The 21,471-nt window shown below is 50.2% G+C and overlaps 1 protein-coding gene across 4 annotated transcripts in view; it reads left to right on the top strand.

Moving 5' to 3' along the window:
• Window positions 1-21,471, top strand: part of NIPAL3 (NIPA like domain containing 3) — a 34,144-nt gene that overhangs the window by 4,927 nt on the left and 7,746 nt on the right. For all 4 annotated transcript variants that reach the window (XM_045585024.1, XM_036448425.2, XM_045585025.1 and 1 more), the window contains exons 3-10: window positions 8,710-8,778; window positions 9,334-9,505; window positions 12,575-12,634; window positions 14,045-14,190; window positions 17,473-17,569; window positions 18,299-18,434; window positions 19,153-19,241; window positions 20,967-21,030. In XM_045585024.1, the coding sequence (XP_045440980.1) occupies window positions 8,710-8,778; window positions 9,334-9,505; window positions 12,575-12,634; window positions 14,045-14,190; window positions 17,473-17,569; window positions 18,299-18,434; window positions 19,153-19,241; window positions 20,967-21,030 (833 nt within the window). The remainder of the gene's footprint in view (window positions 1-8,709; window positions 8,779-9,333; window positions 9,506-12,574; window positions 12,635-14,044; window positions 14,191-17,472; window positions 17,570-18,298; window positions 18,435-19,152; window positions 19,242-20,966; window positions 21,031-21,471) is intronic.

Genomic DNA, 21,471 nt, shown 5'->3' with positions numbered 1-21,471 from the left:
TGGAGTGTTTCCCCATGCCACGGATGGTGATGGGAAGCATGCTGTGGGAATGATTGCCCCATAATCTGTTGAGCTTCTATATCAAAACTCGCTCGACAGCCCAGCTGGCGTGGTTCAGTGGTTGAGCATCGACCTATAAACCAGGAGGTCACCATTCGATTTCCTGGTCAGGGCACACGCCTGGGTTGTGGGCTCGATCCCCAGTATGGGGTGTGCAGGAGGCAGCCGATCAATGATTCTCTCTTATTAATGTTTCTTTTTTTATAGTTCTTGATTGAGTTCAGAGAGGAAGGGAGAGGGAGAGATAGAAACATCAATGTTGAGAGAGAATCATTGACTGGCTGCCTCCTGCACATCCCCTCCTGGGCGTCGAACCCACAACCCTCTGGGTGTCGAACCCGCCCCCCTCTGGGCGTCGAACCCGCAACCCTGGCATATGCCCTTGGCTGGAATTGAACTTGGGACCCTTCAGCCACAGGCAAACGCTCTATCCACTGAGCCAAACTGGTTAGGGCTCTCTTATTGATGTGTCTGTCTCTCTCTCTCTCTCTCTCTCTCTCTCTCTCTCTCTCTCTCTCTCTACCCCTCTCCCTCTCCCTCTCCCTCTCCCTCTCCCTCTCCCTCTCCCTTTCCCTCTCCCTCTCCCTCTCCCTCTCCCTCTCCCTCTCCCTCTCCCTTTCTCTCTGAAATCAAGTTAAGAACAAGCAGTTTGCCTTGAGTTGCAGCCCTGCCCTCTGTCCTGCCCAACAGAGAAAGGCTTCTGGTTGTTGGTGGACCAACAGGCTGAGCTACCCAGGAGACAGCATGGCAGCCAGTCCTCGACATTGAAGGCTGTGCCTCAGCCCAGAGGAGCTGGGCCTCAGTTTCTTCCATTTAGCAAATAGGGGTTTCAACTGAGCTTATATAGGGCGTCCCAAAGAAATGTATGCACACTTTGTCTATAGATTCTATTACATTTTGAGAATAAAATGTGTTTTAATAAACACTGCCTTTGTAATTATTCAAAGTGTGTGTGCGTTATGGGACAGCCTGTATATCCAGGGCTGCACTGGGCAGGGTGGGAGCTGTTTGTTACTGAGCTATCGCTTCCCTGAAGGTAGAGGAAGCTGTTTCCATAGGTACCTACCCTTCAGGACAGAATTCTGTGCAAAATTAGAGATATAACAGGGTGTTCTGAGCATGGTCTTTAGAACCAGAGATACCGGGTTTTAAATCTCAGGTCTATCACTTTCTAACATTATAACCCAGGGAAAGCCGTGTAACTCCGCTGCAGGTGAGTTTTAGGTCCGTCCTATAGGGCGGTGTGAGGATGACCTGACCTTGCAGAGGAAACAGAATCTACCCGCAGCATCCCATTTCTGATTTTGGAAATCCTGCCCATGCTCCCAGCTCCAGTTCGGCTATCACCGTTTCCATGAAGCCTTTGTCAGTCCTCCTGGCAAGAAACTATCGGTCCTTTATCCACACTCCCATGGCTAATTCACTGTCACTGTAGTCGTCGTCATCATCATCATCATCATCATCATTATCATCATCATCATCATCATCATCATCATAACAGCAGCTAGCATCTGTTGAGTGTTTACTATATGACAGGGACTGTGCTAATCTTCACAAAATCCCCATCAGGAAAAAAGGGGACATGTAATACTTTCAACAATAAAGAATTCTTTAAAAAAAAAAAAGAAGAAGAAGAAAGAAAAGGAAGAAAGAAAGAAAAAGAAAGAGAAATATCCTTGGGTGAGGGTTTAAAAAACAAACAAACTGCTTGTTCTTAAATCCTCACCCAAGGATATAGTGGCTGCTACTATAATCCCATTTTACATTTGAGGAAACGGGTCCAGAGAGGTTCATTAACTTGCCCAAGGCCACACAGTCAGTAGGTATAGTAAAGCTGGGATTTGGACGGAGTCTGCACACTGCCAAGGCCCTCGGTTCTATGTACCACTCCCTGCTGCCTGCAGCACGCCAGCACTCCGGGAAGCGCCTTCTGCCCCTGGTTATTGTTACAATGGCAATGCCTCGCCTGCTGGAGGAGGTGAGCCACAGGAGCCGGCCTGAAACCAGGTTGCACATGTAGCAGAGCCTGGTTAGCCGGGCTGCTATCGTAGCTCTTGTGTTTGACTGTGAGTGACTCACAGAGCAAGCCAGAATGCTCCTACTTAACTGTTAGCAGTGTAAGCCCAAGGGGTTGTGGGAATTCAGGCTAAACACGTGGTGAGTGGCCTTGTCTTGTCCCTGCGGGATCTATGTAAAGGCTGTTGTTGGCAGATGGAAAGCAGTCCGTGGAGCAGGAGACGGGAGCTGAGGTTTCGCCTGGATACTAAAAGCCAAGCTGTCTCCTGCCTCGGTGACCTCTGGCTGCTTTTCCGGAACAGTTTGTTTCCTTTCAGAGTCGTAGATGGAAAAGGTCAATTCTTGGATCATTGAATATCAGAGCCAGAAGGATCCTTACTTTTGCTAATAGGAATGATAATAATGAAAATGAACATTGTAAAATTAATACCGTAGTAACACCTATTGTAGAATTGTTTTTGTATTTATTATGTGTTATGTAGCATTTCAACATGTGCCTTATCTTATATAATAAAGGACTAATATGCAAATCAACTGAATGCAGTGCGGTATGGCACGCACTGACCACCAGGGTGCAGACGCTCAACTCAGGATCTGCCCCCTAGAGGTCAGTGCACTCCACAGAGGGAATGACGCTCAGCCACAAGCCTGGCTGACAGCTGGCCAGCACAGTGGCAGCAGGAGCCTCTCCTGCCTCCTTGACAGCCCTAAGGATGTCCAACTGCAACTTAGGCCCACTTGGCCTAAGCCATCACTCGGACATCCCCCAAAGGGCTCCCAGACTGCTAAAGGGCGCAGGCCAGGTTGAGGGGACCCCCCACCCCCGCCCAGTGCACAAATGTTGTGCACCGGGCCTCTAGTTTCATACAACATGACAACCCTATAGTGCGTTATGCTCAGCTCCCTTTTTCAGAGGGGAAGCTGAGGCTCCGAGAGTCCAGGTAACCCCCCTGAAGACACACAGCGTCAGTGGCAGAGGCAGGACCCCAGCCCAGGCGGGTAGTATTCAAAGTTCAAAGTCCACACTAGGAAGCAGAAGCAAAGGGAGAAGTGGCTTTGGTTTGCTGCCTCCCCACCCCTTGGTATCTGGGTCTGTTGAAGCCATGGCTCCAAGCAGCCGTGGCTGAAATCCAGCTGCCTGCCCATCGTTTTGCCCGCACCCCACTTCTCCTCTCATGCCGATAACACGCCGATTTCAGAGGCCGCGCTAGGAATACCGTGGCCGAAAGTCTTGGTTTGTGCGCCTCATGTCCATGTGGATTAATATAGCCCCTGTCATTCTCAAAATATCCCGTTTGGACAAATACGTCCTAATAGGAGGTTCCTGACAGCTGGGAGGCCTCACTACCACCTCCCCTGTAACCTATTGGGGACCAAAGTGTTAGGAGACCCATGTTCAGGCTGGTCCTGCCACGTGCTCTCTGTGACTCTGGCTGAGTCCCGGTCCTTCTTAGGTAACTGAGATCTCCCCCACCCGCCCAGGTATTTGCCTTTAAAATGAGGGCGCCCCTCCCCTCCACTCCTCCCTTCCACTTCAGCGGAAACCCAGCTAGGCGTACCCTCAGAGGAATCCGCTCCATCAGGTATTGTGGCTGAAGGACTCCGGGTGTCCCCAGTGAAGGCGGTGACCTGAGGCCGCCACCAGGCCTGCCCCGCAGTGGGAGCGCCACTGATTCGGCCGCATCTTTTCTTAAGGGGGCAGAGCCAGACTCCAGGGTCAGACCCCTGTGTCTCCCTATGAGCAGGGGTTTGTTGTTGTGAATCCTCACCCGGGGAGATTTTCCCCTTGATTTTTAGAGAGAGCGCAGGAGAAACACATAAATTTGTTGCCTCCTACACGCACCCCGACCAGGGCCAGGGATCGAGCCTGCAACCTAGGTACGTGCCTTTGACCAGAATCAAACCCAGGACTGCTCCATCCACTGAGGCAAACCAGGGAGGGCTACTTTTGAACCCTTTAAAGGACTTCCATAGCCGAAACTGGTTTGGCTCAGGCCTGCGGACTCAAGGGTCCCAGGTTCAATTCCGGTCCTTGGTTGCGGACACATCCCCAGTAGGGGGTGTGCAAGAGGCAGCTGATCAATGATTCTCTCTCATCGATGTTTCTAACTCTCTCTTCCTCTCTGTAAAAAGTCAATAAGATATATTTTAATAAAATAAATAAATAAATAAAGGACTTTCCTAGAAACACACCTGGAGTGCCCCTCAGCAAAGAGAGGAGCCGTGTACACTGGGAACGTTCCCATGGTGCCCCGCCAGCAGACCTGGGCACCCCCACGTCCCCGTGTTCAAGCTCTGAGACTTGTGGGGGAGGAGCTTCATGTCCAGAGTCCTGCTGGCTGTTGCCTCCCTTCTGAATTGCCCTTGGCCAGGCCCTGGAGGGCCGCCAATCTGGTGTGTGTTCAACCTGTTCACCCCTGGGCCCCAGGCCACTTCTTTGCTTGACTTTGCATTCTCATAAAGTGGCACCAGTCACCACTTCACACGGGTTTGGGACATAATTAGTATGGATGGAGCCCTTTGAACCGCTTGGATGACAGGGCATTGGGTACCTTGAGCTGTTACTAACATGCCTGTAACCAGTTATTATTCGTGGAGATTAATATGCTCACAGACATGGCTTTTTAAAGAAACCTCAGCGGCCGTGTCATTAGCGGGAAGGTAGCACTTAGAAGGCGGGGTTATTTTTTTTCCTAATTTAGTTTGAAGCCTTGGTCTGGAGGGGTCATTGTCCCCAGGAAACGGAAGGTCAGATCTTCAGCCTCAAACCCTTTGTCCGCACCTGGAGCACGTTAGCTTATGTCTCTGAGCCTTACTGGGCTCATCGGTAACCTCCTTTCAACTTGCTGTGCTAAACACAGGACTCGTGTAGAATAAGGTGACTAGACATCCCGATTTTTAAAAAATGTATATATTTTATTGATTTTTTTACAGAGAGGAAGAGAGAGAGATAGAGAGTTAGAAGCATTGATAAGAGAGAATCATCAATCAGCTGCCTCTTGCACATCCCCCACTGGGGATGTGCCCACAACCAAAGTACATGCCCTTGACCAGAATCGAACCCGGGACCCTTCAGTCCACAGACCAATGCTCTATCCACTGAGCCAAACTGGTCTCGGAAGAGGTCCCAATTTTTTTTTTTAATATATTTTATTGATTTTGTACAGAGAGGAAGGGAGAGAGATAGAGAGTTAGAAACATCGATGAGAGAGAGTCATCGATCAGCTGACTCTTGCACACCCCCTACTGGGGATATGCCTGCAACCAAGGTCCATGTCCTTGACCAGAATCAAACCCGGGACCCTACAGTCCCCAAGCCGACGCTCTATCCATTGAGCCAAACCGGTCTCGGCAGAGGTCCCAATTTTTAACAATTTGTCCCGCGTCCCGAGGCGTTTTTAAAAAGTCCCGATTTTTTTTGCAAAAAGTCGGCACTTTTTTAAAACACCTCGGGATGCGGGACAAATTGTTGAAAATCGGGATGTCTGGTCACCTTAGTGTAGAACCCACTACAGAGGGCTGTTTGTGGCCCAGAGGCGGGGATGCCTAGAAAGGCCTAGCGCCATGCCCAGATGAGGAAATGCTCCGTAGACCTCCGCCTTGATTATCACGGTCACCCTTTAGCCGTGTTTTCCTGCTTAGATTGGTTTACCCTTGGGAGGTTTACAGTTCGCATTTCTAGGTTTCACCCCCTCCCGCCTCCCTGCCATGGCTTTGGCTTGTCCGTGTGGCCACGCAGCAGCCCCCTTCATCTCTTCCCTTCCATTCGGCCAGTTGTCAGCACCGCATGTCAGGCAGCCCGGCGCTCCTAGGCATCAGCGGGACAGCGTGGTCTCTCTGGGCAGAGTCATAGAGCAGCTATCGTTGAATGAACCCTATGGAACTGCCGCTTTGGCAGGTCAAGGGCAGTTGAATATTGGCAATTTCAAATGGTTCACCCTAATGCTAAGTGCTTTCTCCAGTTTATCTGAGAAACTTCATGCACCAACCCCGAGGGGCACCGTTATTCCCCAGGGGAGAAAGGCACCCGGGCTGAAGGAAGCAAGCCAGTCTCACCTGGCCACCCAACCCCAGCGGCATCCTCTGAACAGTCCTCGCTCAGGTCTCTGGTTTTTGCACAAGTCGAGAAGGCTGTGTCCAGCTCGACTTCATTCCCCATAAAGGTGATCAGGCAGCTCGGAGGTGCTGGAGCTGGAACCAGAGTCCTTTTGTCTCCTATCTGATGACCCAGGCAGTTCCTGTAGAATCTGCTGGTTAGCGCTTTCTACCAGTTCCTCCCCCTCGTTAGCACAGGCAAACCACATTACTGGGCGGAGCGCATGCTTGGCCACCAGGTGTTTATTTGACCCCAGGAGGTTGAGGTCTTTGCTTTGTATCTTTAAGAGCCACACTTGCGGAAACTGGTTTGGCTCAGTGGATAGAGCATCGGCTTGCGGACTGAAAGGTCCCGGGTTTGATTCCGATCAAAGTCATGTACCTTGGTTGCTGGCACATCCCCAGTAGAGGGTGTGGAGGAGGCAGCTGATTGATGATTCTCTCTCATTGATGTTTCTGACTCTCTATCCCTCTCCCTTCCTCTCTGTATAAAATCAATAATATAGCCGAACCCAGTTTGGCTCAGTGGATAGAGCGTCAGCCTGTGGACTGAAAGGTCCCAGGTTTGATTCCGGTCAAGGGCATGTGCCTTGGTTGTGGGCACATCCCCAGTAGGGGGTGTGCAGGAGGCAGCTGATTGATGATTCTCTCTCATCGATGTTTCTAACTCTCTCTCCCTCTCACTTCCTCTCTGTAAAAAATCAATAAAATATATTTTAATAATATATATATATATATATATATTTTTTTTTTTAATTTTTTTTTTAAAGAGCCACACTTTAATAAAGGGCTTTCTTATTCTAACTGGACCTTCCAAAGAAGCACTGTGTATTTCCTCAGAGAGGAAAAGAGAGAGAAACATCAATGATAAGAGGATCATTGATCGGCTGCCTCCTGCACGCCCCACACTGGGGATGGAGCCCACAACCCAGGCATATGCACTTGGCCAGCATCGAACCCGAGACCCTTTGGTCCACAAGCCGATGCTCTACCCACTGAGCCAAACTGGCTAGGGCTCCTCACACATTCTTTTAGTTGGTTACTGGCATCAGGGTTCTTGGGTTCCCCAAGATAGAAATCCAGAGGACACCCCAGAGAAATTTCCAGACAGATTTTATTAAGCATCTTCCTGAGCACAAGGCAGGCAGCACAGAGGGAAGGCCGGCCCTCCGAGCTGGCTGGGGCTGGCTCTGCTTGGCTTTTTATAAGCTGGGGACAAGGCAGGCTTGTATGAAGACATGGGCTTTTAGAAAAAAGGGGGCTTGTGGGATATTCCACGGCAGGGTAGGAGAAGCAAGCGGTTAGAAGGGAGATAAAATTTTGCATGTTTTAAAAGCAGGGAGTAGAAGTGGTGACATTCTTGTGACCATCATACCCCGTGTTCCTTCTGGCCACCTGGCCTTAACGTGGCTTTTTGCCACCGGGTATATTTTTAACTCCTGAGCGCAAGTCCCTAAACTGTCTCAAGTTCACATCTAAAACTTAAAACCTTCACCGTGGCTGGCTTGGCTCAGTGGATAGAGCGTCAAGCCTACAGACTGAAGGGTCCCAGGTTCAATTCTGGTCAAGGGCTCAATCCCCAGTAGGGGGCATGCAGGAGGCAATTGGTCAATGATTCTCTCTCATCACTGATACCTCTCTCTCTCCTTCTCTCTCCTTTCCTCTCTGAAATCAATAAAAATATATATTTAAAATAAAAATAAAAATAAAAACAAGCCTGGCTGGTGTGGCTCAGTGGTTGAGCATCAACCCATGCATGAACTGGGAATTCAGAGTTCACTTCCTGGTCAGGGCACTTGCCTGGGTTGCAGGCTCGACCCCCAGAATGGGGGGTGCAGGAGGTGGCCAATGGATGATTCTCATCATTGATGTTTATATCTCTCTCTCTTTCCCTCTTCCTCTCTCTGAAATCAATAAAAACATACTTTAAAAAAAAAAAACACCTCTTGTGCACTTAACTGAAGCCTAGGGAGTATTAAGACCACTTCACACTGACCAACGGCCTTCTGAAGGCTCTAACTGCTGGAAATTTTATAACATTCCTTTTTCTCCTTGAGCTTGTATTTTTCTTCTGTTTTCCTCTCAGAATTTTGTCACAAATTTGTGTCTATCTTTTAACACTTAAAGGTTTTATGAACACCTATCATACTTCTATACCAGAAAGAATGTGGAGGGTGTAATCAAATTTCATTTTTAAAAAGTCCCTTTGGTATAAAGTACTTTGGTATAAAAATCTGGAAGTGTTTTTTTTTTAATTGATACAATTGATTAATGCAACATAATGTTTTATAGCAACTATTAAGTAAAAAATAACATTGCTCTAGGGATGAATATCTGAGTGAGAAGAATGGGACTGTTCTTTTAATACTGAAGACAAATATTACTGATTGCTAGAGTGGGAATTCACTATCAGTTCTGCTCTAACTTTTGGCTTATATATAAAAGTGTGGAGAACCTGTTCAAACAGGTGGGAAATGGGGCCTGAGGCCCCTTAGGTTCTCCCCAACTTATACCTGTGTCTGTGAACTTCTCTTACAGGAAAACTTGATCGGCGCCCTTTTGGCAATTTTCGGGCACCTAGTGGTCAGCATTGCACTTAACCTCCAGGTAAGTTTTAGTCGCCAGCACCGCCTGGGGCAGAGATACAGCCGATAAGCCAGGGTGTTCCCACTCCGTCCCTGGGATGGGCCTGGGACGATACCCTGTGGGTCTTTCCAGAATCTCTTTCCCGAGTTCCTGCCTCAGTTTCTGCGCCCCAAGTTCACATTTCCAGAACAAAGGATACTGGCCTTCCTTGGCCCAAATGCCCGCCCGAGGGAAGGCAGGGTCCGCTGGTACCCACAGGGCTGCCCCGCAGAGCTGCCCGCCCTCCTAGAAGAGAGTGCAGTGAGCAGGCGCCCGGACATGGGGACCCTCGGGCATTGCCACCAGAGGGAAAAGGTCAGCCTGAGGCTAATGTGGGGTGCCTACACCGCGGCTCCCGCCCCAGACTGGACACGCTGTGATGTGTTAGAAACACACATTCCCAGGCTTCACCCACACTTCCTCTGAGGATGAGGCTCATGCAGTGAATTGTTCAGGCTCCCCAGGCAGTTTGGAAGCTACTGCCTTTGAATAACAGTTTAGCCCTTGGATCGCTACCCGCTGTGCTTACTGTTCCAGAAGTACTGCCACATCCGGCTGGCAGGCACCAAGGACCCCCGGGCCTATTTCAAGACCAAGACATGGTGGCTGGGCCTGTTCCTGATGCTGCTGGGCGAGCTGGGCGTGTTCGCCTCCTACGCCTTCGCTCCTCTCTCCCTGATAGTGCCCCTCAGCGCCGTCTCCGTGATAGGTAAGGGCAGCCTCCCGCATCCCTCCCTGGGACCAATTGCTTGTGGGACCACCAGGATCAATGATACCCGTTAAGTGTACCAGCTTTTTGCCGAAACCGGTTTGGCTCAGTGGATAGAGCGTCGGCTTGGGGACTGAAGGGCCCCGGGTTCAATTCCGGTCAAGGGCATGTACCTTGGTTGCGGGCACATCCCCAGCAGGGGGTGTGCAAGAGGCAGCTGATCGATGACTCTCTCTCATCGATGTTTCTAACTCGCTATCTCTCTCCCTTCCTCTCTGTACAAAATCAATAAAATATATTTAAAAAAAAAAAAGTGTACCAGCTTTTGCTAGGGTAATAACAGCCAGCACTTACAAAGGGCTCGGTACACACCTGGCCCTGCCCTCCTGTATGGATATTAATTCTTCTAACCCTCTTGGCAGCCTTTGGAGGGAGATGCTGTTATTATCCCCATTTTACAGATGAGGAAACCGAGGCACACAATGGTGAGGTTACTTTCCCCAAATCATACAGCTAGCGAGGAACAGGGCTGGTATATGTACTAGACTGTCTGGCTCCAGAATCTGTTAAGATTTAGTACCGGGGTTCTTGTCACAGCATTAACGAGGGGTGTCACAATCTGGAGAAAGGAGCTGATGCGTAGATTCAATAAGGAGTCCAAGGATGAAAGATAATTTTGAAAGGCATTGGGGGGTCAGAGGAGCTTCAGCTAAAGGAGCTGAAAAACTACCCCTGGACTCAGGATCCCGTGCCATTTATTAACACAATTTGTCCTAAGGCAAGGTGGAGATAATACACTTCAAAGGGTAGGGTTTACAGAAGCATTGTCAGTTTTGGGAATAGCCTCCAGCTGTTCAGGTGTTTGGCCAACAGGAGGCAATAATATGCAGATTTAAGATGCCCTGAGCTGTCTGGCAGCGGAAAAATAATCCTATTCAGGTTTGGGGGAGATGCTTTTTAGCCATCCCAGATGATTCAGCCCTGCTGACATACTGGAATTGGCTTCCGATAATTTATAAAGTTTATCAGAATTCCTTTTTTTTTTTAAGTTGTTGACAGTATTATAGATGCCCCTCCTAGAACTGCTTTTTATTTCCACTACAGAAGGCAGATACACCTTAAGCTACTCATCCTAACACCGCCCTTATAGGGTACAGACATCATGCATCAGTCCCAGCATTCCTTCCTGGTGAGCCTCGAGGGGCCCTCGGAATCCTCAGATCCAGGCAGCCACTGCCAATTAGCAGGAGCTGGCAAAGGCGTGGAAACCTGTTTGCTCTCGCTGATCCTCTGATAAGACCTTTGTTTCCTTGACCAGGGTTGGTACACTGGCCACCCACAAGATGCATGAGGTCCTCAAAGGTCCACACAGTATCTTTAAAAAATAGAGTTTGAATGCCTTTAGTTGAGACAGGTCATGGGCCATAGTCCAAACCTTTTCCTATTGTCTTACTGCTGACCCACTTCCTATATCTGTGTTGGCTGCCCAGCCCCTGCCGTTATTTAGATTTGTCCTCTGCCCCTAGCTGATCTTGCCAAAGGACTTTCAGAATATGATTCACGGTGAGGAGTGTATGGCTGAGGGATCAAATCCATTAAATATTAGTCTTTGAATTTTAATAAAGATGAAATAATCAAATTCTTCAGAACAAGGGGCTGAATTATAATGATGGGCCTTCAGGTATCAGCCCCTGGAAATGAAGAGGTTCTTACAGCTTCTCAAGTCACCCAGTGAGAAATGATTTTAAAAATAACAAGAACCATCATTTACAGATACTCAGTTTGTATGAGTCACTGTCCCAAGTACTTTAATGATAATTATAGTCCAGTTTTTGAGCACTTACTGTGCGACAGATGATTTACACATATTATCTCATTGATTTGCCCCCATTACTGGGAGCAGGGGGTATTTTCAGTGGTGTGCTGATACACCAGCGGAGAGGGAGAGTGAACGAAGAGGAGGAAGAGGTAGAAGGAGGGAAGAATGGAAGGAATAAAACAGTGGGAAGGAGCAAAGGAAGATCTGAATCGTAGTGTTCCTGATGTATATGGTGTAAGCATGCCCACTGTGGCTGTTTCCAAGCTACCCGTGGTTTCCTGAACATTTAGCGACCGCAGCTGGTGTAAGCCGGATCCAGCGCCCTCTTTCCTTCCCTGCGTCCTAAGACAGTGGGAAAGAAACACAGAAGTCATGCGGATCAGAAGTTATGCTTTATTGCGAATAAAAGCTCAATGAGAGCATGCAGCTTAGGTGTGCGGCCAAATGAACTTCTCATCTCCCAGGAGACGTTTGAGTTTACAGAACAGAGCACCTCCCCAGGGTTACAGCCTCACATCGTCTGGAGCAGGAAAGGAAGGAAAAAGAACAAAGCTTCAGCGTGTAAATTCTTTTGATCGATTGGCTCCACTCCGTTGAGAAATGCAGACAGTGGGGCAAGAGACAGAAGCGCCTGTCCATGGGAGGTTCCCCCCACCCTCACCCCGATGTGGAAAAACGTCATAGACTAGGGACCTGAGACCCACCCTTTAGGGCAGTCACAGATGTTGGGGTGCATCTGCAGTGCGGCAGGTCAGGGAGAAACGAGATCCAGGTAGAAACATCAGGAATAGACATTGCAGTATGAGGAGCTGGAGCCCTGGCTTCTGTGGTCCTGGGTTCCAGGCCAGCCTGCGCCTACCGGCTGCATGATCTTGAGAGGGTCATCACCTCTCTTAGCCTCAGTGTCCTCGATCTTCAAATGGGAATAACAGCAGCACCCACCTCAAAGGGTGGACATACCAGAAGTAACTTTAGTCCATTGCCTGTCGTCCAGCAAGTACTGAGCCCACAGTGCTCCCGGGCGTGTAGGAAATCCTCAGGAAGGCCGAGAGGAGCCTCCCTTCCCCAGAGGGGATAACGGGGAAACCAGAGGGGCTGAGCTCTTGGGAGCATGAGTGGGAGGACAGGAAGTGCCGGGCTCCAACGCGGATGAGCCAACCCCATGGGCATGGGTGAAGGGACTCCCTGTGATTGACTGTGGCACCTCAATTCTCTTTTCCCTGTGTTTTCTCTGTGTGTGTTTGTCCTAGCGAGTGCCATCATAGGAATCATATTCATCAAAGAAAAGTGGAAACCTAAAGACTTCCTGAGTAAGTGCTCTGAGCTCCTGTTCTTCATTCTGTGCTTATGCTTTTCCTCATGATAAAGCCAGCTCTCGGTTTTACTGGCTGTGTTCCCTGCTCCCCGGTGTGGGTCTATATTCTATTCTCCAGTGGAGGTCTCCCTAAGATGTGGTCACCTAAGATACCTACTAAGTGCCACACTCTGTTGCAGGGGCCAGGGATACAGCAGTAAGACAGACAGGGTTCCTGTGGTAATGGAGATTACAGTCGTGTGTGTGTGTGTGTGTGTGTGTGTGTGTGTGTGTTGGTGGGGAGGGCATACAATAAACAAGTGAACAACTAAATAAACAAAATAATCCCAAATCTCAGTGAGTGCTTCAGAGAAAATAGAATGTTTCTCGGTAGGCCTGGGAACATGGGAATACGTTACCTAGGCTGGTCAGGGTTAGATGCTCTGAAGAGGAGAATTTCACCCCAAACCTAAGTGACAGTAAGGAGATTACTAGGCCAAGTTTGTGAGCAGAGTGTTCTGTGTAGAGGGAACAGCAGGTGCAAAGGCCCTGAGGTAGGAGAAAGCTTGGAGTGTCCAGTATCACTGAGGCCAGTGATGGAGAGTGACGAGTAAGTGGGAAGGAGGACAGGAGAGCGAGGGGGCATGGAGGACTGGATGATGTGCTAAGGGGTTCAGGAGTGACATGATGGTGGCACCTTAAATGCCCATCCACAGTAGAATGGATACACTGGGTCCTGGTCACACAGGGGGCCGGAGATAGAAGGAAGTGCCGCTACACATACAGCACAGATGAAACACACATTTTGTGTGAGCACAGACACAAGAGAATATACCGTGTGAGCCATTTATGTAGAGAATAAACCAGACACTCTCTGTGCTCATAGAAGTCAAAGTGTTACCCTGGGGGTGGAGGCCAGTGATTGGTAGGGGGCATAGGTGAGGATTTGGGGGTCCTGGGAATGCTCCCTTTTGGGTCTGGGTGCTGGTTATATGGGTGTGCTCACGTTGTAAGAATTCATTGAGCATTTTGGGGGGTTCATCCAAATATTTTTTCCATTGATAGAGAGAGTGGGGGGAAGTGAGGGGTGAGGGAGGGAGAGAGAGAGAAACATCAGTGTGAGAGAGATACATTAATCGGTTGTCTCCCGCACAAGCCCTGACCTGGGGTCAGGGATCAAATCTGCGACCCTTCGGTACACAGGCTGATGCTCTATCCACAGAGCCACGGCAACCAGCCCCATCAATCACTTTTTTTGTATGCATGCTATACCTCATTAAAAAACAACAACATAAGATAATCTATTTTTTAAATGAAGAAAACCCAACAATGTGAACTGTACCAGGTCAGCAGAGCTGCCCCAGAGGCACACCCTGGCCGGGGCCTGTGCCTGCTGTGAGCCCTTGACAGCCTCCCTCCCCCGCAGGGCGCTACGTCTTGTCCTTCGTCGGCTGCGGTTTGGCCATTGTGGGCACCTACTTGCTGGTGACATTCGCACCCAACAGCCACGAGAAGATGACGGGCGAGAACATCACCAGGCACCTCGTGAGCTGGCCTTTTCTCCTGTACATGGTAAGAAGCCTGGTCCTTCCACCGGAGACATTGGGAGGGCAGATCGCGCCTTAGAAACCAGAAGCCCGGGTACCAGGCAATAGGGTATTCGGTGAATCATGACATATTTCACAGCAGTAAGGAGGGAACACAGTTCACGGGGAGATGCTCTCTTCGCTGAGGTCCTGGGAAATGTCTAAAACTGTGTATGGCATGTGGTTAACTTTCTTTTTCAGAGGCATTTGTGGGTATGCACACCTAATCTATGTATATAAAAGCCTCAGTGACCTATTGTTCAACCGTCCAACCAGTAGCTATGACATGCACTGACCACCAGGGGGCAGACACTCAATGCAGTTGCTGCCAAGCTGTGGTGACTGGGCAGCTGTGGTTCTCGGTGGACACCCAGAACCAGAGAGGAAGGAGCCCAATTCTGGGGTGTATCAACTGAGAACCACCCTCTTGCAATCTGGGACCCCTCGGGGGAGGTGGGAGAGCCAGTTTCAACCCGATCCCCTGCAGGCCCGGGCCTAGGGACCCTACTGGTGCACCAATTGGTGCACTGGGCCTCTAGTTTATCTATAAAAGACTAGATGCAAAAACAAGTTCCATCAGTAGTTGTCTTGAGGAGATAGAATTATGACTGAGTTTCATTTTGTCTTCATCTTTATGAAGCATCTGACATTTCTACAGGGAACATTTTACACTTCTATGGTAAAAAGAAAAGTTAAAATTTTAACAACTATAACATGTTATTTACTTATTTTTGCCCAGTATCACACAGCCGGTAGAAGCTGATAGAAACACAGTAGACACTGAAAACTTTGTACCCTGAATACCCAGCCAGAGCTCAGTCCTCTCTCGGCCCAGTTACATCCCAAATAAACTAATCAAGGAAAGCATTCAAGGTGTTTGCTAAAGCTGCTGGTGTGTCCCTGCCCCAGGCCTGGCACTGTGTATCATCTCAGGTTCTCTCCACAGCCCTGTAAAGTACGTGTTTTTCTCTCCATTTTCTGGGTGAGAAAACCGGAGCTCAGGGAGGGTAGCTGACTTGCCCTGAGTCCCGTGAGAGTGGAGCTGGACTCAAAGCCAGGCCTGCCTGGCCCTCAGGTGCCACCGTCCTTCACCATGGCTGCCAACACCAGTGTTGACTGTGCCCCCCTGACGTGGGCAGCCTGGGACCACTCCAGAGGCCTCAGAGCATCCCTTTTCCTCAGCTTTCCCACAGGACAGGAGAAAGGTTTCCCCAAGATGGGGGCTGTGTCCTCTTTCCTGCAGGACAGAGCCAAAGACCCACCTGTTTAGGAAAAGGTTTACTACCTCAACACAGGCTCGAATCCATTGTGCGCTGTGTGACCTTGGCCGAGTCCCTTAACCGGAATCCCTGTCTCCTTTTCTGAGCTGGCAGAGTCCCTGGCCCTGGGCTGGTTATTGGCCAACACTCGGGGACAGTTCAGCTGGTCTTCCTTCATTGTGACTGAGACAGTGCTGCCAGCTAGAGAGACGCGGCCAAATCAAATCAACAAATATTTCTGGGAGTCTGTGAGGTGCCAGACACTGTGGATTAGAAAACAGTAAATGAGACATGCCCACAGAGCTCCTGGTCTGTGCAGAGGCACCCACTCATGCACAGCCATCTCACGAGGGGACGTCACGTGCGGTTCCAGCTTGCCTTTAGGCTTCGGGAAAGAATGGCCAAAAAACTGGCCCCCCTGCGTGCGCACACAATGGCTGGGAATGCTGAATCACTGTCCATCTGCTGGATGGGCCGTTCTGCAGCCATTACAGCTAATTATGACAACTTCCTAAAACATGGGAATTGTTGACGGTAACCAAAAGCAGCCCAATACAAAATTGTGCGCTGACGATGATGACAAGGAGGTAAAATATGTATTCACTGGGCCAAAAACAGGAAGAAACAGGAAAATGAAAGCAGCTGTGTTTTGCCGTCTCTCATTATGAGGAATTTTCTAAAATTTTCTCTTCAAAATGCCCATTAATGTTTCTGCATCGGTTTTTATAATAAATAAACTCGGAAAGGAGGTTGGGGTAGGCAAATGGAGCCGAGCCGTTGTCGGATTTTTCTGCTTTGGTTTTGCCGGGTGCCGGGGCTGGCTTTGCTTCTTGGGGAAGTATTGCCCAATGTCTGAGTCTTTGACGAGGAGAAAGGATGAGTTGTTGACCCAAGATGGGGGACTTATCAAGCTTTAGATTTGCCTTTGTCTAAGAGTAAGAATCTACTAAAGGCCAGACATGGTGGCCTCCTGGCCTAAGGCAGTGTAGCCTAGTGGTATATAGCACATGAGCCCTGGAGCCAGACTGTGAGCCAGACTGTCCAGGTTCAAATCCTGGTCCTGCCATTTACAAACTTGGGGTTGGGACCGTACCATAATTCTTTGAATTTAATTACTTGAGTATAAATAAAATGGTTAGAGTGGTATCCGGCTTACTGATGTGTGCATTAAGTGAACCTGTGATAATACCGTGTGAGATAAGAATTAGTATCCCTGTTTCCCCGAGGAGGTAACTGAGGTTTAGAGAAGTTAAGGGACTTGCCCAAGGCCACACCACTAGTTTAGAAGCAGATCCCAGTTTAAACATGGGCATCCCTGACTTGTGTCCTTTCTTTTCTTTTCTTTTAAAATTTGTTTTTATTGATTTCAGAGAGGTCGGGAGAGGGAGATAGAAGCATCAATGATGAGAGGGAATCACTGATGGGCTGCCTCCTGCACGCTCCCTACTGGGGATCGAGCCAGCAACCTGGGCACGTGCCCTGACCTCCTGGTTCATAGGTAGATGTTCAGGCACTGAGCCACGCTGGCTGGGCTAGTGTCCTCTTCTTTCTACTCTACTGAGCTGCACACATTAGAGGCTTGTCCAGGGGGCCAGGGGCGAATATACTTACTTGTCTACTATACCCGAGAGCTCTTCTCCATGAACAAGCATCTCCTTTGACCGACCCCCAGTTTTAGTGGGGTTACCCGTGTAGCAGCACAGTGGGCAGAGACCACCTCAGCCTAATGCCTCTTGCCCATCCAAGACAGGGAGGCTGTGGGGCCAGCCCCTCCCGCTCCAAGCTCAGCCACGAAGCAAACTCCTCAGTGTTGTCCAGGGATTCGAGAGATCCTCTCAGTGTTCCCGCCTTCCCCACAGGATCCTGTCAGTAGTTCGGGGAATGCTGGGTGTTCCAATGCCCTGTGACTCCTGAAGTCAGCAGCATAACCCCCAGCCCCACCCCCCAGGGCCTCCTGGCCTCGCCTGTGCCCGTGGCCCCCGCTGACCCCCTCTCGCTACTCTCCGTAGCTGGTGGAGATCATCCTGTTCTGCCTGCTGCTGTACTTCTACAAGGAGAAGAATGTCACCAACATCGTTGTGATTCTCCTCCTGGTGGCGTTGCTCGGTAAGTGGGGGGCCGGGCATCGAGTTTTGCCATCCCCGAGGAGTGCCAGGGGTCCCTGCTGGCCGGAGGCGGCTCCCAGGCGTGCGTTCCATCACATTGCTGGCTGCGTTCCGCATTCTTGTTCGGATGCGGGGGCTCCTAAGCACCCGGGATGGTGCTGGACACTGGCTACAGTGCTGCCCAGGACAGACCAGCCCTGGTCCCTCCACCTGAGGAGGAAATGGCGGTCAACAAGGGGACAGATCCTCTGGGGGTGACAACTGCTCGTTGTAGAAGAAATGCGGGGATGGTCTTTCTCCGCTGCCAGTGGGAGTGGGGTTCTTGGGGTTCCGCTGGAATGAACATTTCTAGAGGCCCCTCCACACCCTGCTCTTCCCCTCTGCCCCTCAACGGGAGGATGAGATGTGGTAGAGAGCTTTGTTTGTGTGGAATTGCATCCCTCGGTTTCTCAAGTCCCATTTCCCTTCATCCGGTCCTGGACGATGTGCAGCTGGGGTTCAGAGCTGGATGCAAAGCCAGGGTCCAGAGCTTCCCTTCTGAGCTGCGTCCAGTTCAGCATCAGGCTGGCTGCTAAATCATTCCACACGGCTGTGACCTTTTGGGGACACGGGACAAATTGTTAAAAATCGGGACATCTGGTCACCTTACCGTTGGGGTTACTCACCAACTGTCAGGGTCTGACCCCCTCTGTGTTCCTGAGGCCCCAATATGCCTGTGCACCCCCCGCAGGCTCCATGACGGTGGTGACTGTGAAGGCCGTGGCCGGGATGCTGGTCCTGTCCATCCAGGGGAGCCTGCAGCTCGACTGCCCCATCTTCTACGTGATGCTCGTGTGCATGGTGGCCACCGCCATCTACCAAGCCACGTGAGTCCAAGTTCCTTTCCTCGGGGCCTCGACCAGCGGCCCTTCTGTTTTCTGGGGCCGCAGGGAAGGCAGGACATCCGGGTGCAGCCTCCGCCCGGGCTTGGCGCCCTCCGTGGGGAAGCGGGGGCTGCTAATTTGCTGAGCTGCCTGCGGACGAGGCGCTGTTGCTTAAAGGACAAAGCCTGGAGTGGACATGCTGGACCCTCTGCCTCACCCCATGAGGGACGCGTGGTCAGAAGCAGCCTCACTCCCGTCGGCTCCTGGGCAGCTGTCCGCGCCAGGGACTCGGCTGTGCCGGGCCCAGGAGGCACCCATTGGTCCACCAGGTGGACAACACGAGGTGGTCATTTCCTGTCCTCAAGGAATCGCCCCCAGGTCTTCCCAAGTGGAAGAGCGAGGGGGTCGCTCCTCTCTCTGAGCACAGGAATTACGTCCAAAGCATCCGGGAGGAGGGCAGCCTGGGCCTGGTTCACATCTGAGCCTGGGGCACAGCCGTGAGCCCAGGAGGAGCTGACCGTGCCCCGTGGGCAGGCGGGTGGGCTGCGTGGGTCTCCATGTGGCGCGTGAGGCTGCTTTACCCCGGCAGGCCTGGCTCCCTGTCCACGGGCGTGGCCTCGAGGGATTGTGGGAGTGACTGATGTCCACGGCTGCTAGCCCAGCTTTCACCGCCGTCCTGACTCCCCCGCAGCCCGCTGACCAGAGTGTTCTTGCGCTGCAGGTTTTTAAGTCAAGCCTCACAGATGTACGACTCCTCTCTGATTGCCAGCGTGGGCTATATCCTATCCACAACCATCGCCATCACAGCAGGTGAGTGGTGCCGGTTGCTAGGTTTCTGTCTCCTGCCTTAGCAGCAGGGATAGTACCCCAGTGTGAGGGAGGAGAGGGGGTGCCACCTTGGTCCAAAGACCAATTCCATTGACTCATTCTGCCCGTGGAAGAAGTGTAGGGTTTAGCCCTGGCTGGGGAGGTAGGGGGGGCATCAGCTGGTTGGAGCATTGTCCCACACACAAAATGTTGCAGGTTCAATTCCTAAAGAGGGCACATACCTGGACTGTGGGGTTCAGTCCCCCATTAGAGTGAGTAGGGGAGGCAACCAATCCATTCTCTCTCTCTCTCTCTCTCTCTCTCTCTCTCTCTCTCTCTCTCTCTCTCTCGTCCTCTCTCTCTAAAATCAATAAAAGCATATCCTCTGGTGAGGTTGAAGAAGAAAATACAGGATTTAGAGCCGGAAAGACCTGGGTTTGCACTCCAGCATAGACACAGAACTGTGTGGCTCTGAGAAAAATCACTTAACCTCTCTGTGCCTAAGTTCTGCATCCATAACATACAAGTACTAACACTTACCTCCGGAACTTGAAATATGTGCAATCCACATGCCCGCTACTTTGTAGAATTTACAGAAGGCCATCATCTGCTAGCGCCACCGCCTCCACTAGACAAGAAACCACAAATTTCTTCTGTATAAATTTTGGAGATTATGAGTATGTGGAGCATCTGCAACATAATAGGAACTCATTCAGTGATGATGTTGAGATGATGATTATATACTTTTTTTCTACTCCTAATGTTTTTGTTTTGTTTTCTTTCTAAGGCGGCTTTACAGGCTGCAAGCATGTTAGAGTTTCGATTTTTTGTTGTTTTTTTAATCCTCACCCAAGGAAATGTTTTTATTGATTTTAGAGAGAGAGGATGAGGGAGAGAAATATTGATCGGTTGCCTCCTTTGTGCACCCCAACCCGGATCTAACCTGCAGCCTACGTATATGCCCTGCCCAGTGGTTGAATCTGCAGTCTTCTGGTATATGAGCCAATGCTCCAACCTACTGCGTCATGCTGGCCAGGGCAGTTTGTTTGTTTTTAAGTGGCATTAGCAACTAAAATCTTCAGAGTTAAAAAAAAAAAAAAAAAAAAAAAAAAAAAAAGCCAGTAAGAACCCATGTGGTCCAGCTGGTGTGGCTCAGTGATTGAGCATTGACCTGTGAACCAAGAGTTCATTGGTTTGATTCCCGGTCAGGGCACATGTCCGGATTGTAGGGTCCATCCCCAGTAGGGGGCATGCAGGAGGCGGCTGATCAAGATCCTCTCTCATCGTCAATGTTTCTATCTCTCCTTCTCCCTTCCTGTCTGAAATCAATAACAAAAATATGTTTAAGACAAAAAAAGGAAGGTGGGGAAGAGGGGCCTGTGAAAACTGGTAAATACGGTCTATGGCTTAGCTCCTGGTATTGTTTCGTTGCGGGGACCTGGGGGAGGGGTACGTGGAAAACTTGTACTATTTTTGTGGGTCTAGTATTGTCTAAAATAAAAAGGTAAAAAATGGTGGCGATAAGAGGGGCCTAGAAAGGGGGCAAAGAGGACAGCCTGTTCCCTGAGGTGGCTTTGCTTCGGTTCTCCTAATACCTCACTGGGCGCAGTCAGAATCTGTTCTGATCGCTTGGGTTTCCTACAGGAGAGAGCGTAGCCAGATCCCAGACAGACTGGCAGGCAGATGATCTGAAATCAGCTCACCCGCGTTTTGCGTTATTTGCTGCAGGCGCCGTGTTTTACCTGGACTTCCTCGGGGAGGACGCACTGCACATCTGCATGTTTGCGCTGGGGTGAGTCCGCCCTCCTCTCTGGCCCGGGGCCTCGTGTGTACAGCTCCAGGCAGGGTGCCTCCCTCGCATTATCCTCAGCCCATGGGGCAGTCACTGAGGGCCAGGGAGCCGCTGGGACGGGAGCTTCCTCCCCAGAAGTGAGCACGTTCCTTCCCCAAGGGCTTCATTTCCTTCCCCTTCCTTCCCTATTGGGCCTTCCTCTCCCTGTCACTTCTAAAAATCACATTTTAGCACATGAAAGGCCTGGTAGCCTGACCGCAGATCAAAGAGATACATATTGAAGCTGCACGAGATGCCATCATTTTGCAAAAATTAATAGGATTGGTAATATTTCACGTTGGCAAGAGGATGAGGACGCCGTGAGGAGCTCTTTAATGTGGAAAAGGACAGTTTGGCCATATCAATAAAAATTTTAGATGAGCACATTATTGATGTAACATT

Source organism: Pipistrellus kuhlii, unplaced genomic scaffold (genome assembly GCF_014108245.1).
Source record: "Pipistrellus kuhlii isolate mPipKuh1 unplaced genomic scaffold, mPipKuh1.p scaffold_m20_p_2, whole genome shotgun sequence".
Classification (NCBI taxonomy): Eukaryota; Metazoa; Chordata; class Mammalia; order Chiroptera; family Vespertilionidae; genus Pipistrellus; species Pipistrellus kuhlii.
The sequence above is the reverse complement of the archived record's forward strand: the minus strand, read 5'-3'. Positions and strand labels throughout refer to the sequence as shown.